The following is a 15,480-nucleotide window of genomic DNA, read 5'->3' on the forward strand; positions in this document are numbered from 1 at the left end:
TCTAGGGTACAAATTGTCCAGCTCCCAAAGGCATGTTTTATCCAAGGGCTTTCTAGGCAGCCTGTGGTTTCACTCAGGGCTGTTTCTGATACGTTGGAGAGGGATTTGGAGTCTGTTTTTTTTCAAATTCCATTGACCCCAAATTTCTTCCCTCTATTATCCTCCTGTGATCCCATGTCCCAGAATCCTTTGTGGTGTTTTGGCTGAAAAATCACTTCTCCAAAATGTTGTAAATATAGCGTGGTTAGTTATTGTTGAAGTCCATAGTGCCGCCTGTGGCCACGGTCTCCATTGATGGGCCTGGCTGACGAACCTGATCATTTCACATGGAAAAAACAAAACTGGGAAGTTGTGGGCTTGACTCGAGAGCTGCTGAGATTCTCCTGCTTCCACTGACCTCGTGGCTTTAGAACTCCTGGCCTGTCAGTTCATATCCTGGTTGGGAATGTTGTCAATTGCTTGCTCTCCAAGATTACATGCTCTACAAGACTACACCCATTTCTGCAGTACGTTGCCCTTGGGAAGTTTTCCACATGGCAGTGGGTTCTATAGAAATGTCATGAGTTCCGGAAAACAGCTTCATGAACCACCTTGGAGCCGCAACCTCCAGGAGATGCAACTCACAGTCTTGAAGCTCAGTCTATGACCCTGTGTATTACCACAGCAGTGGCTCCTGTGAGTTCTCCAAGGGAATAATTGTGTTTGTACAGGGCCTAGCCCAGTGGGGCCCTGCTTCAGAATGGAGCCTCATGCATCTGACAAAGTGGGGTTTTGCCCACGCATGTGTATGCCCAAATAAATCTGTTAGTCTCTAAGGGTGTGTCTAGACTACATGGCTCCGTTGACGGAACCATGTAGATTAGGTTTCTAGACATAGGAAAATGAAGCGGCGATTTAAACAATCGCTGCTTCGTTTAAATTAAAATGGCTGCCGCGCTGTGCCGATCAGCTGTTTGGCGGCACAGCACGGTAGTCTGGACGCTCCGCGGTCGACATCAGAGGCATTTGTTGACCTCCCCGTTACGCCTCGTGGGATGAGGTTTACCGGGGAGGTCGACAAATGCCTTTGATGTCAACTGCGGAGCGTCCAGACTACCGCGCTGTGCCGCCAAACAGCTGATTGGCACCGCACAGCAGCAATGTTGATGTAAATGAAGCGGCGATTATGTAAATCGCCGCTTCATTTCCCTATGTCTAGAAAGCTCATCTACATGGCTCTGTCCACTGAGCCATGTTGTCTAGACACACCCAAAGGTGCCACAGGACTCCTCACTGTTTTTGCAATGCAGACTAACAGGACTGGCCCTCTGAGACCAGTGTTCAAGTGCAGTGGTGCTCAACCTTTTTTCATTTGCGACCCCCGGAGCCGGGAAAATTTTTGTTGAGCAACATTTTGTTGAGGACCCTTTAATTTAGAGCGCCGGTCCACTCCCCTGCCACTTCTCCCACCCCCACTGCATGTACGTCGGGCACCGAGCCGGGAAAAGAAAATACCGGCTGGTCCGGATCAAAGCACTGCAACCCCCCAGGAAGACAAGTCCCCACGGGTTGCACACCGCTGTTCTAGTGTAATACAAGTAATAAATAAGAATTAGCCAGGCTGCCCTTGCCCTGACATCCATAAGGACTGGTCTGAGGACAGGGTGTAGTCTGTGGAACTCTCTCCACAGGAACTCCTTGGTTTCACTCTCCAGCTGCTTTCTGAGCTCACTGTAAGCTCTCCTTGCTTGGGTGAATTCCTCTCCACCTATTTCACTTCCCCTTTTCCCATCTACCTCCATGACTGGTAGGCTGTAATGATGCTGGGGGATTAATAGTTGAAGCCTTGGTCCTGGCTGTGATTTTTATTTTGATATTTATCCTGGAGCCCTTACAGCCAGGGGTTGTCCTTGCTCATTTGAGTGGTTCCATGTGAGTACATACAGGAGCAGCCAAAGCAAAAGGCTTCGGGGTTTTCTTTTTGTCTTTTTTTGGCACTGCACCTAGGTTGTTCAGCAACGCTTGTTTGAGAACTTATTCCTATAAACATCTCAGCAGCAAATCTACCACATCCCTTGAGTTGCTCCAATTTATGGGAACTAGCCAGCTTTTGCACACAGCCAGCAGGTGCTGCTGTCCCTTTAATGCTTTTCATGTGCTGGCAATGCCCCTCTGCCATGTACATTGAACAAACTGGATTGTCTGCACAGCAGAATAAATGGACACAAATCGGACATCAGGAATGGTAACATACAAAAGCCAGTGGGGAACATTTCAACTCCCTGGATACCCAGTTACAGACTTGAAAATTGCCATCCACACGCAAAAAAATTTCAAAACCAAGCTCCAACATGACACTGCTGAGCTGGAATTTCACTGCAAATTTGACATAATCAGAAAGGGTCTGAATAGAGATTGGGACTGGTTCACTCATTACCGTAAGTAATTTTCCACTTTAGGTAGTCTCACTTTCTTATCCACATCCGCCCTGATTGAATTAGCTCTGATGTACCACTCCCATCTGTTTCCCTACTATTGCTCACGCAACTCACAAAAGCTCATGCCACAAGAAAACTGTTAGTCTTTCAGGTGCCATTAGTGTTTTTGCTGAAACAGACCAATATGGCTACCTCTGAAACCACTCCTCAATCTACTTCAGATCTCTTTCTTACAGGGACAACAGTAGCATTCACACCTCAGAGCACTGGAAAAAAAAGAAACCTGGCAAAGAGTGAAATCCTTTTACTGAGACTTCCCTTAAGGGTGATATTATAGATACAGGTTTTGAAGACATGAATAAAAGCATTAACCCTTCTAAGCTTGCCCCTAATCTGTCTATGCAGGAGGCTACCTCTCCACTGTTACTGAGCTGCAACTTTTAAGTGATTCCTGAATGCAGTAAGAACAAGGCAGATACATATTACCTTTCTCTGTTAGCAGAGCTAATAGCTACCCATGTATCAGGGTAAGCTGCGTTAGTCTGAATCCGCATGAACAACGAGAAGTTGCAAAGACCCACTTCGTCATATGAAGATGCCCACGAAAGCTTATGCTCTGATAAATCTGTTAGTCTATAAGGTGCCACAGGACTTCTTGTTGTTAATAGCTACCCATGTGACTGCCTTCAGTTTTAGTGCGAGTCCAGTGGGTGAGCGCACCAGAGCCCAGATTTTAGTTATTTAGATTCCACAGTGAGCTATCATACTAGAACTGCCCTAAATAGGCAGGATTTAGCCCTAAGCTTTATGTTTTAGGAGCTGAGTAGAGCCGTGAAACCATGGCGATTTGCACTTCGAGAGAATGTTGTCCAAGAAATCTCAGGTTTTCACACATTGTTCTGCTGATGGGCGCTGTTGCAATAAAAGTTCAGCTCTGCAGCCAATCACACTTTTGCCTCAGGTGACACTTTGCTATTTTTTTTCAGATTTAACATTTGTATTAAAACTAATGTTTGAAATAAAAATGCGTATAGTACACAGGTTTAGGGGGAAGGCTCTGTACATCTGAGGTCATGCTTGGATTATCGAAAATTAAGTCTTGCTTAAAAAGTCACAAGATGCATAGGGTACATAACCAGCATTGACCCAGGTTAAGGAGTTTTTAGGCAGTGGGGAATAAGTGTTTGGGTACGTTACCCCTGGGAAGTTTTGCAGAGTTAGTTGCGGTAAGCGGATATGTAAATAGGTGGGGATTGTCCCTCAGCGTGTTGGTATCTGGGGTAGGCTCTCTAGGAAAATACAGTCTACCAAGAAAGAATTTGGGCTCTTTTCCTAATTGTGTCCCTCTTTGGTGGTCCTGCTCTTCCGTTTTGGTACTGTCAGTGTCCTGTGATGTGTTCTGTGTATGTGTCCCTCAACCATCAGACGACATCATTGAAAAACTCCTCCTCCTCTAGGGAGCAATGCAAGTGCAGTCTGGAGAGCCAGTTTCATACTCTCTGTAGAGACCTCTGTCTCTCCAGGAGAGGGTAGAGTTGTAGGGGCCCCATCTTCTACAGTCATCAAGTATGTGGGGGCTAAAGAATGTGCCTGTCTCCACATTGGCTGCACAGAATGGGTAAACTGGGTATACAGACGCCAGTTTGCCAATCAGCATTTTCCCACGCAAAATGGATGTGCTGGCGAGGTTTGCAGGTGCCGTTCAGCCAGCCTGCTAGAAACGACCCCTTGCTTTTTGCATTTCCCGTGCTGCAAGATGGAAACAGCAAAGAAGGAGTGCCGTTCAGCCAGTGCACAACCTAGGTCCAAGCTACTGTGTAGGCTGGGCAGTTGCAGGGACATATGAGCTGGACTATGTGCTCCCTGAGTGACTGCGCCATTTGTATCTATTTCTGAAGGCCGAGCTGTTTGCTGACTCTGTCAGAACTGTAATAACACCGGGCGCTGATTCACTCTGGCATAGTGTTTCCCCAGGGCACGCAGTGGAGGAGAAGCGAGCCAGCGAGGGCAAGGTTAGAAAGCCTTGGCTTGGGTGTGTTGCTCAAATGCGCGCTGGAGCTGGGGTGAGCAACTCGGCATCACCTGCAGCCCCCGCGTTGTGCTGCAAAGCAAAAGTTGAGGCAGCTGCACACATGTCACAGAATAAGCTGCTTGGTGGTGACCACAGTGCAGGGGACGGGGACAGAAAAAGCCCCAAGCTGTAGTACCTGTTAGGAGAGAAGGGACGGGTGTTGGTTAGAATGAATGTTATTGAGGCTGCTGGAAAAGGCACAGACAGAGCCAATGTTTCTCAGAGACTCTCTGGCTCCTGGGCTGACTCTCCCAACCAGGACTGCCTCAGTCATGGCCGGGACCCAACAGCTATGGGATAAGCCACTGACTGCGTCAGAGAAGTAATTTAAAGGGGTCTCCGTATAATAGGCCCCGATTCAGCATGTGCTTCTGTACACTGCTGAATCGAGGCCATAAAAGGCACCGCGGTAAGGGTTCAGAAGCGGGGGGCCCGCGGTCGCTCATGAAGCGAGATGAGAGTCCGAGCACATGAGATCACTTGTGTCACCACTGCAGCTAAGGCAGACTTCCCCATCAGGATTAACCAAGCTGAACTGTTTTCCTCTGCAGCTGTTAGTTTTGCTGGCAACATTTGGTGTCTAGCAAAAAACAACAGTGCATGGCTGGTTCAGAGATCGCTGGCCTATTTTTGGAATTCCTGCCACCCCCGTGAAACTCAGTCTTAGCAAATCTTAAAACACAAAGGAAACCCCCTTCTGTTCAAATAGTACTACACAGTGAACAGCTACAGACCTGAAATTCTAACCCTGGCTCCCCTCCTGCCCAGCTAGTGCATCACAAATACAGTACAGCAGCCCCCACCGTTTCTTCTCACAGTCTCACCTGTTTTGATGCAAGAAGCCGTCTGCTGTCTTGAACAGCCTCTCTGCATCACCCTGCGTCATCAATTCTCACTACCTCATTTCAAATCTTGTCTGTAACCCTCTCCTCTTCCTTGCCTTTGACTCTGCCTCTTGTTTGTAGGCATGAGATACTTATGTTCTCAGTGCTCTACAGTGGGTTTACAGCACCGTTTCCTCTCATTTATACTAAAGATGAGCTGGAATCAGGATTTTTTATCCCAGTCCAATGCCCTTTCATGGTTCTGATAACAAGGGATCTGGATCCAAACCACCCCTCATTTCGGCTTTTCCAGAAACAAATTCCAGCCTGCATATCAGCGATGGGCAACCAAGACTAGTGAATGGGCGGTATGAGTAGCCCTCCTTCATCTCAGTGGGCAATATGATTACCAGTGGTGGACAACCTGCAGCTTGAGGCCCACTGGGGTTCCACCTGTTGCCTGCACACCCCCTTTGGAAGGAGCAGGGACGGAGTGCAAATCAGGTGATTCCTGGTGCTCCAAAAGGGCTGGGACGGTGGGCGAGGAGTAGGAATTGTGGGGCTCCGGTGCCCCAGTGTGCGAGAGGTGTGGGGGAAGGGGCAGAGAAGGGGTGCACAGGTCGCAGGTGAAACGCCAGTGGGTTATGGGCTGCAGGTTGCTCACCACTGTTCCATCTGCTACTTCTAAGTTACACCACTACACCGTGTACGGTCCTGTGGTGCTTAGCTTGGCATGGGCTGCACTTTGCACGGAAGATGTTATTCAAACTGTACTGAAATTTATATGGGGGGGGAAACTGTGTGCGCAAAGTGTCTATATACACGATACACACTGTGCAGGGAAGAGCATGGCTGGCAAAGATTCTGTTTGTGCAGGTTTCTGGGATAACCCGTGGCTCAGAGTTGGTGAGCTAGTTGTGACAGGAGTATCACAGAGCAGCAATAGAGTTGAGACCTTCTTCGTCCCGATCATCTGAATGTATGTTGCGATCCCCTCCTTGTGAATTGCTGTCTTACTGCCCCTACACTATCTAACCTGTCTTAAGGAGAATCCCCATTTAGCCAAATAAATCCCTTGTCTCCCATCCTATTTGGACACCCAAGGGTTGCTCTTCTTACTAACTAGCTAAATCAATGTTTTCTGTAGCATGCCTCATTCCTACCAGGGGAACAGTTCAATTGATGTCAGTGGGGCTACTCACCCAAGGAATGTGTTTCAGATTGGGCTCTAGTGTTTTGATTCATTTTGATTCATGGCTGAGGCGTGTTGGTATCTGAGAGAACTGCTCACCTTGCTGTTTGCCATCTCCTGTGTACTGGAGAAACCCTCTTCTGCCCCCCCAGTTCCTGCGAAATCTTGGCAGCATCGAATGAACAGTCTTAGTCCTGAGAAAATAGGCAACTGGCTTTCTGACATTCCTGCGGATGGAGCAGGCTGTGCCTGCTACGGTATGTATCTGCTGTCACTGCAGCTCCTTCCCAGCAAGGAGCTGAAATCAGCACTCTAACTAATTAGAAACACTGCAGAAAGGCAGATGAGAAGATTAAATAAACTGAAGAATAAAATCAACAGCACCTGTCTGAGGGAGGGAAATGAGCAAGATGAGGACAAGCTCCACCGGAAATTACTTCCGGGCAGGAGCAATTAAGGCAGAGGGGCCCAGAATGAGACAGAAACCACCCATGCAGCAATTGGAAAGCAAGGACTGACTGTCTTTAGCATTTATACAGGGAAATGCCTCTCTTACACTTTAACACACACACACAGAGGGAAGTCTCTCTCTCCCTCTTTCATACACACACAAACACACACCACACACACTCCCTTACATTTATACAGGGGTGTGCATGTATGTCTGCATTATCTGGACTATCTCATACTCATGTACCGTATTTTCTGGCGTATAAGACGACTTTTTATACTAAAAAACATCCCCCAAAAATCAGGGGTCGTCTTATACGCCAGGTATAAACATACTGTAGCTTCGGCTACATACAGAACGTCCCTATTATTACCTTTTAGCCCGCTGGATGTGCCCTAATACAGTACTGTAGCTTCGGCTACATACAGAACATCCCTGTGCTGATACTGTATGTACCGCGCTGAGCCAATCACGGCAAGCGGTGTCATCTATTAATGCATACAAAGACTGCTCGGATTGGCTGAATCAGAGAGGCGGGCTATTACAACCTTTGCCAGTCCGAGCAGGCTTTGTATGAACATGATGAGGATTTTGAAGGATTTTAAGTACCGGTAAGCCAAAACCATTTTAATTAAAATTATTTAAATCAAATCTGATGTTATTAAATGGTGTTGCCTCGGAAGGGGGGGTAGTCTTATATGGCGAGTATAGGCCAAAACCTATGTTTTAACTGGAAAATTAGGGGGTCGTCTTATACGCCCAGTTGCCTTATACGCCGGAAAATACAGTATATGAGTTTGTCCTTTCTGTGCTTGGTTCTCCAATCTAGGCTGCTGAAGAAGCAGCTTTTTGCTAAATCCAAAGCAAAATGAGATGTCCAAAGATGCATCCTAGAATATTCAAGGAGCTGATAGAGGAGGTATTTGAGCCCTTAGCTATCATCTGTGAAAAATCCGGGAAATTGGGACAGATTCCAGAAGACTGGAAAAGGGCAAATATAGTGCCCATCTATAAAAAGGGAAATGAGAACAACCAGGAAACTACAGACCAGGCAGTTTAACTTCTGTGCCAGGAAAGATAATGGAGCAAGTAATTAAGGAATCCAACTGCAAACAACTGGAAGATAAGGTGACGGATAACAGCCAGTATGGATTTGTAAAGAACAAATCGTGCCAACCCAATCTGATAGCTTTCTTTGATTGGATAACGAGTCTTGTGGATAAGGGAGAAGCAGTGGACATGGTATACCTAGATTTTAGTAAAGCATTTGATATGGTTTCACATGATCTTCTTATCAATAAACTAGGGAAATACAACCTAGATGGGGCTACTATAAGGTGTGTGCATAACTGGCTGGATAACAATTCTCAGGGAGTAGTTATTAATGGTCCACTATCCTGCTGGAAGGGCATAAAAAGTGGGGCTCCACAGGGGTCTGTTTTGGGACTGGTTCTGTTCAATATCTTCATCAACGATTTAGATGATGGCATAGAGAATACATTTATTAAGACTGCAGATGATACCAAGCTGGGAGGGTTGGCAAGTGCTTTGGAGGAGAGGGTCATAATTCAAAATGATCTGGACAAACTAGAGAAATGTTCTGAGGTAAATAGGATGAAGTTTAACAAGGACAAATGCAAAGTACTCCACTTATGAAGGAACATTTCATTTCACACATACAGAATGGGAAGTGACTGTCTAGGAAGGAGTACTGCAGAAAGGGATCTAGGCGTCATTGTGAACCTCAAGCTAAATATGAGTCAACAGTGTGACACTGTTGCAAAAAAAGCAAACGTGATTCTGGGATCCATTAACATGAGTGTTTTAAGCAAGATGCAAGAAGTCATTCTTCCGCTCTACTCTGCGCTGATTAGGCCTCAATTGGAGTATTGTGTTCAGTTCTGGGCACCACATTTCAAGAAAGATGTGGAAAAATAGGAAAAGGTCCAGAGAAGAGCAACAAAAATGATTAAAGGCTTAGAAAACATGAACTATATACGGAAGACTGAAAGAACTGAGCTTGTTTAGTTTAGAAAAGAGAAGACTGAGAGGGGACATGTTAGCAGTTTTCAAGTATCTAAAAGGATGTTACAAAGAGGAGGGGGAAATTGTTTTCCTTGGCCTCTGATGACCGGACAAGAAGCAGTGGGTTTAAACTGCATCAAGGGAGATTTAGGTTGGACATTACGAAAAACTTCCTAACTGTCAGGGTGGTTAAACACTGGAATGAATTGCTTAAGGAGGTTATGGAATCACCATCACTGGAGATATTTAAGAGCAGTTTTGAGAGACATTGTCAGTGATGATCTATCTATCTATCCCAATAGAGAGTTTTTTAAGAACCAGACTAGCTTGTACTGTACAATTTGCAGTCTTCATGTGAAGGACACAGAAAATAGCAATTTACCAGAAATTGGTGACCTAAACTTGTCTGTTTTCATTGCTCCAGCTCTAGAGAATTGCAAAAAAGAAGAGAAGCAACAAGGCAATGAGAACTGAGACCACATGTCATTTTCAGGTCACCAAAGTGGTGTTAGTTATCTAAATAAAGCATTTTCTCAATGATCTTATTTTTAACCTGTCACTATCCCTTAATGTCCTCCCACTAGTGGAAACCACCAGTTCAATAGAATTCTGGGGGTGTGGAGAGGAAGAGGCCGTGGTATTTGTGAGTGTGTTATTTTTTAAAGGCTTCAGAGAACAAGGAATTAAATAGGCCTGGCATGAGCTAGGCCTGCTGTAAGGCACAGATTGCACTAACTTCCCCCTCCAGCTCTGCTACTGCAACACCATCCTCCTGACTTGCATTCACAGCCATGTATACAGCAGATGGTGGGGTTGGTGTGGATGGCTTTCTTTGGCACACAAATGGGGCTAAGTTAAAGAGCTGTTGTCTAAGTAAAGGGACAGGAACTTTGGAGTTTTTATCCCAGTCCTGCCTCTGTCTTGCTCTGTGATCTTGGGAGCATCACTTGTCTTCTCTGTGCTTCCGGTCCTTCATTTCTGTGGGAAGGGGATAACACAATACTCGCCTACTTCATGGGGGCGTTGGGAGGGTCAGTTCATGTTTGTAAAGTGCTCTGAGGATGACTAGGGCTGAGAGTACCCAAGCCTGTTTTCAACTATGGTGAAATTTGAACTCAGGTCTTCAGTGAAAAGCAGTTATTGCCCCAGATGCTGTCCTGCGATCCTCCCTTTCCCTTGCTAAACGTCTCATAACAGTGACCTGTCGGCTTGTCTCCATGACCTTTCCCTCTTTCTCCCTTCTTTTGCAGCATTGTTCCTAGATATCTTGATTGTGGCAGGATTGCAGAAGCTGGCCAAGCGACGAGGCCCATATGATGTCCACCCTGGCCTCTTGGACTATCTGACCATGGACATCTACGCTTTCCCTGCTGGCCACGCCAGCCGAGCTGCCATGTTGTCCAAATTCTTCCTCAACCACCTGGTTTTGGCCATCCCTCTCCGGATCCTGCTGGTCCTCTGGGCCTTTTTTGTGGGGCTTTCCCGCATCATGATTGGACGACACCATATCACAGATGTCCTATCTGGCTTTGTCTTTGGCTACTTGCAGTTCAGGCTGGTGGAGTTGTTGTGGATGTCTTCCAACACATGTCAGATGATAATATCAATCTGGTGAACACGAAAATCCCTGATGGAAACTAGCAGATACTTTAAGAATCTCTTGCTCTCATTTTTTCAATATAATTCTTCATATTCATTGGGAAAAAAATTAACTTCCATAAATAGTAGTTGTATTTTTACTGCTGCTCCCCTGCCCTCCCCACCCCCACCCCCACCCCCCCAAAAAACCGTTTCTTGCAGGTGGTTAAACTGCAGCAATCATGGGCCAGCCATCACAGTATTTTGGCCACTTTTTAAAATCTCATTTGGATGGAAACTGAACTAAGCAGTAGAGATAGCAAAATGAGCTCTTTTTGGATGGTGGGTCTTCAGAGAACCCATTATCCCTTTGGAGATGTGTTTAACTGGCTTCTTGGAGGCAAAACATTTTGGGGAGAAGTACTACAGCACTTTTTCTCTTTGCCAGCCCAACGATTGTGTCTTGTACAGCGCTGGGCATTTCGCAGATAATAAATAATTGTAAAACAGCTGTCGTGTTTGTTTCTTATCATATTGACTCTACCAAGAGAAAGTGGGTGGAAACTCCATTTATTGGCACTTTACATAAAAGGCTGATCTGTGCTGTGCAGGGAACAATCCCGCACTGGCCATTGAGATACAGAACAGTGGTCTTGATAGAGAGCACTTTAATACCACAGGCTTAACTTTGAATGTGTGTATAAATCTTTTTAACTCTAGTGGGACTTAAGCGCATGCTTAAGTGTTTTGCTAAATAGGAATGCACATACAGCTACTCCCCAAGTTGCGAACGGTCGAGTTACGACCGTTCACACTTACGACCAAAGCTCCCATGGAGCAGTCGTAAAGGTGGTCCCCGAGTTACGAATACGACCCGCGCTTATGAACAGCACGGTTGAGTATAACTCAATGGGGTTCGAGTTACGAACAGTTCGAGTTACGGACCAAGTGTTGGTCCATAACTTGTTCGTAACTCGGAGAGTGGCTGTACTTGAAACAAAGCATTTTTTAAAGTAGTTGGCTGAATTATGCCCCTAGATCAGCTATTAAAAATTCTACTCAGCAAGGGTGAATGGGGAGGAGAGGTGTTGGAAGGGCAAATGAAATACCCAGGCTTTCCTCCTGGTCAAGGATGGGTGAGTCAATTTTGTGCCAGGTCATGACCATTTTGAGAGATTGAGCTAGATGGGACCCATGAGTCATTTCTGTGTCTTCATTTTTTGGGGTTTAGATTTGCCAATTAATAAAATGGGATGAGAGGTGATTTTCATGGCAGCGCCTGTCTCGGGTGAAATGCAATCCAGCACATGGGGAGTATGGTTTACTAGCCAGAGCCAGGGATTGAAAGCCTAGAGTCGTTGTTTCTACTCCTGGGCATGGCTTACTTGTTTTGTGACCTCAAGTGACTTCATCACACCGTGCCTCAGTTTCCCATCTGTAAAATGAGGATAATGATCTAGGCCTTCCTGGCTTGTGAGACTGACTTAACTGATGTTTGTGAATTCTCTTGAACTTATTGGGTGGCCAGCGCAGCCCAAGCGCCAAGTGTCGTTCTGAGCGATCATCTTGAAAACTGGCCAGTTTACATCAGAATTTACTGTATTTGCTAAATGGGGTCATCTCAGTTGCGTAATGTGTCTGCCATATAGGGAAGCCCCAGGTTTTAAAAACTGTCTCCCTTCCTTCAGAAAAGGGTTCCTGGCATTTGGTGGACTCACCCCACCAGAACGTCAGGGTCTCTCATATTTGGGGTGTTTCTTCCCTGCTCCATGTTGGGGTTCTGTCTTACTGCCACTCCTGAGTCCTTGATGGCACCCACCAGTATTCCCTGTCAGCTGTGCACTTGTGCAGCTGCTCGGGAAAGGCTCAAATGCTTCCCAGCTGATTAGCAGAGTGCCCACAGCTAGGCTTGTGTTTCTATTGGTGGTGCACGTTTGCACATACCTTGGTGCACGTAAACATTTATTCTGCACATGGATGGAAAAAGGCACAAATAGATGGAAAAGGGTAGAGGAAACATTGGCCCCCCACTCCTCATAAAGTCATACAAGCCAGCCAAACCTGGTCTGCATGGTGGCAGCCTGCCAGGTGCTGCATTCCCACCCGCTCCTGTGCATCATTGCTACCTTTGGGGACAATGTAAGTATCTGCTTGACTCCCTTGACCTGCCTCCCAAATGAGACCAGACCACTGATTCCACAAGACCCAGGTGAGAGAGACCACGGGTGGTATAATTTGTGTAGAAACTGCCTGGTGAGAAAGCGAGAGCATTTTTGCTAAGGCTGCTGCAAGTGTTTAACTGTTGTTTTTGTTGGGTGTAATTAATCTGAAGTACCTATCCCAGGCAGACAGCTTCAGCTGGGGAAGACAGCAAAGAGCCTTCAAAGGTATCAACTGACTGCTCTCCCCAGGCTGAAATTTCAGCCGGCAGAGCATGACGAGAAATAGCTACTGGGAGCTAAATGTGTTTAAAGACAATTGAATTTTATGGAGCTTCCCCTGTGAGCAGTTCCCGAGGAAGTTGCTTCTGGGAAAGGCCTGTGATCGTAGCAAGTGTGATAGGGAAGGGGAGATGTGAACACTGAGTCTGGATCCAGTTTCTTTTCCAGGAAAGCAGCACCCGTGTCCTTAGAGAGCGTTCAACTGGCTGGAGGGGCTGGTCTGTCAGTTGTTTGAACAGTCATGGGTTAGGGGTGTTGGGGGGTGGGGAGGTACATCTGCTTCTACTGCACTCACTGTCAATATGTCCACTGATTTACTGCGCTTTGGAAGGGAGGCTCTGATTTAGCATCTGGGTTTGCTGCTGCATGAGGAAGGGGAACCTGCATTTCCTGTGCTTCCTGGGGCTGTAAGAGTCTTTGCAAACACCCACAGGATGTGACTCCTGCACAGAACTGTTGTGTGCCTCACCTCTTTTTCTTCCAGGTATCCTTGCCCTTAAGATGCCTGACCACCTCCTTCAGGGAGAGATTGAGGCATGAGTGGGAGCACCCCAAGGGGAGAGTTGTAGTTGGCTCTGTTGGAAGGACAACCAGGCTGTCTGAACAGGAAGAGAGCAATGGATTCGTTTGCCCTGGTTTCCATCAGGAAATCCATGACGTTTCGAGACATTTAACCGTAAACCTCAGATTTTCTCGCCCCTTCACTTGAATCTGTTCTCACTCTAGTTTCATACTGGTATCTCTCCACTGGCCTCAGTAGAGCGAGATTCACCATGGCATAAGCAGGAGGTGTATGAGGCCCCAAGAGTGCAGCGAAGACTTGCGGACTAACCTCAGTGCCCAGGCTGCTCTCTGGCACCCTCTGAATGGTTGTGAAGTGAGGAGGGGGTCAGTTTGAGTAGCTGGCACAGGCTGGCTTGTTACCCACACACATTTCTCTATCCCTTCCACACTGTAGCCAGGTAAACACACCTTTACCCAGTTCCTAGGGCTCAAGGTGCAACCCTGTTAATTTACACACTCACCGCTTATCCAATTCCTAGGACACAGGGCGCATCTTCCTGCGGGTTTTGCAGAATCTTTAGCCACTGAAAGAGCCTCACACAGTAATATCCTTATCCTCTATTTATTGACAATTCTCAAACAAGCAGAATACACATGCTAGGCACAGTGTTATGCGCACCAATCCTGGTACAGGCTGACTTCCCCTGTTGGTCAGACAATATCAGTATCTCTGGTCTTAGGCTGTGTCTCAGAAGGGGAGTCCTTTTCCAGGTCTTCCCCCTTCTCTTGGTGTTCCTGGTCTTCTTCCAGCCTTTTCTTCTTTCCTTCTGCTTCTGTTACTTCTGATCTTCTTCCTCCTGGTATCCTTCTTAGACCCCAGTTTATATAATGAATCCCGAGTCTTGCTTAGCTATACCTTAACCAATTATTTTAGTATAATTTTACTAACCAATCATAACAAAATTACCTAACCAATTATACCCCACCACCTTAATTGATTTGCACCTAGCAAAATTAATTATACAGCAGACAGAAACAGTTACAAACCAGACAGAGATCACACAATCAAACAATAGGAAAGTGTAATGACAATGATCATAGAATGAGGATGCCACAACATTCTCTATTGATAAGCAGTTTCTTTCCAGACAGAATGGTGTTAAGTTTTCTTTACCCATCTTGAGATCTGTTTCTTTATCTAGTGACAGTGGAGGAGCTATCAGGACAAAGTCCCCTCCTCACAGCTTGGTGTGACACTTTTTTAATACAATTTAGATGGAATGTGAGTATATGACTCCAGGTCTTATAGCTAATGGCTGCTGCTCTTCAGTCTAGCTGCAGAAGAAGGCTTTGGTTCAAGCCTAGCACAGGCCTTCCAACATGGCTACAGAAAAAACATATTGTTACAGGCTGGCCCCTTCTTTTACCCAGGTGGCAAATTGATTTTGGTCATGTGTCAGGAAAGAAGGTCAGGCCAGGCCTAGGGCTGTGGATGCTCCAGTAAGGCTGGGCTGGGCATGCCAAGTGGGATGGAGTCTGGGAAGCTGCAGTTGGGCCGAGGAAGCAGCTGCCAGTGAGTGCTGCAGGGAGCAAGGCTGGCTCTGGCAGGGAGCTAGGGAGCTCCAGAAGTGGGGCTAGGGACCCCTCACTGAACTTTGGAACTGGTGCCTAACAAGGCCATCCGGGAGTACCGCATGTCTCAGGGAGGAGGGCTCCCTGGAAATATCATAGAGGGGATCCTCAAGGAATCCATTTTGAAGCACTTGGAAGAGAGAAAAATGATCAGGAATAGTCAACATGGTTTCACCAAGGGCAAATCATGCCTGACCAACCTAAGTATTCTTGCCAGCAAGTTAAGTAAGTATGGATTGGATAAATGGACTATAAGGTGGGTAGAAAACTGGCTAGATCGTCAGGTTCAATGGGTAGTGATCAATGGTTTGATGTTTGGTTGGCGGCTGGTATCAAGCAGAGTTT

The 15,480-nt window shown here is 46.4% G+C and overlaps 1 protein-coding gene across 8 annotated transcripts in view; it reads left to right on the forward strand.

The window, feature by feature from the left end:
* LOC112546662 (inactive phospholipid phosphatase 7) overlaps positions 1–15,480 on the forward strand; it is a 79,964-nt gene that overhangs the window by 26,811 nt on the left and 37,673 nt on the right. For 5 of the 8 annotated variants that reach the window (XM_075905432.1, XM_075905430.1, XM_075905429.1 and 2 more), the window contains one exon: positions 10,231–11,069. The exons of 1 other annotated variant lie outside the window; for it this stretch is intronic. In XM_075905432.1, the coding sequence (XP_075761547.1) occupies positions 10,231–10,595 (365 nt within the window). In that variant the 3' untranslated portion in view covers positions 10,596–11,069. Of the gene's footprint in view, positions 1–10,230; positions 11,070–15,480 lie in introns of those variants that run through there. 2 more of the 8 variants (XR_012897175.1, XR_012897176.1) reach the window with 2 other exon arrangements.

The sequence above is a fragment of the Pelodiscus sinensis genome, chromosome 22 (assembly GCF_049634645.1).
Source record: "Pelodiscus sinensis isolate JC-2024 chromosome 22, ASM4963464v1, whole genome shotgun sequence".
NCBI classification, from domain to species: Eukaryota; Metazoa; Chordata; order Testudines; family Trionychidae; genus Pelodiscus; species Pelodiscus sinensis.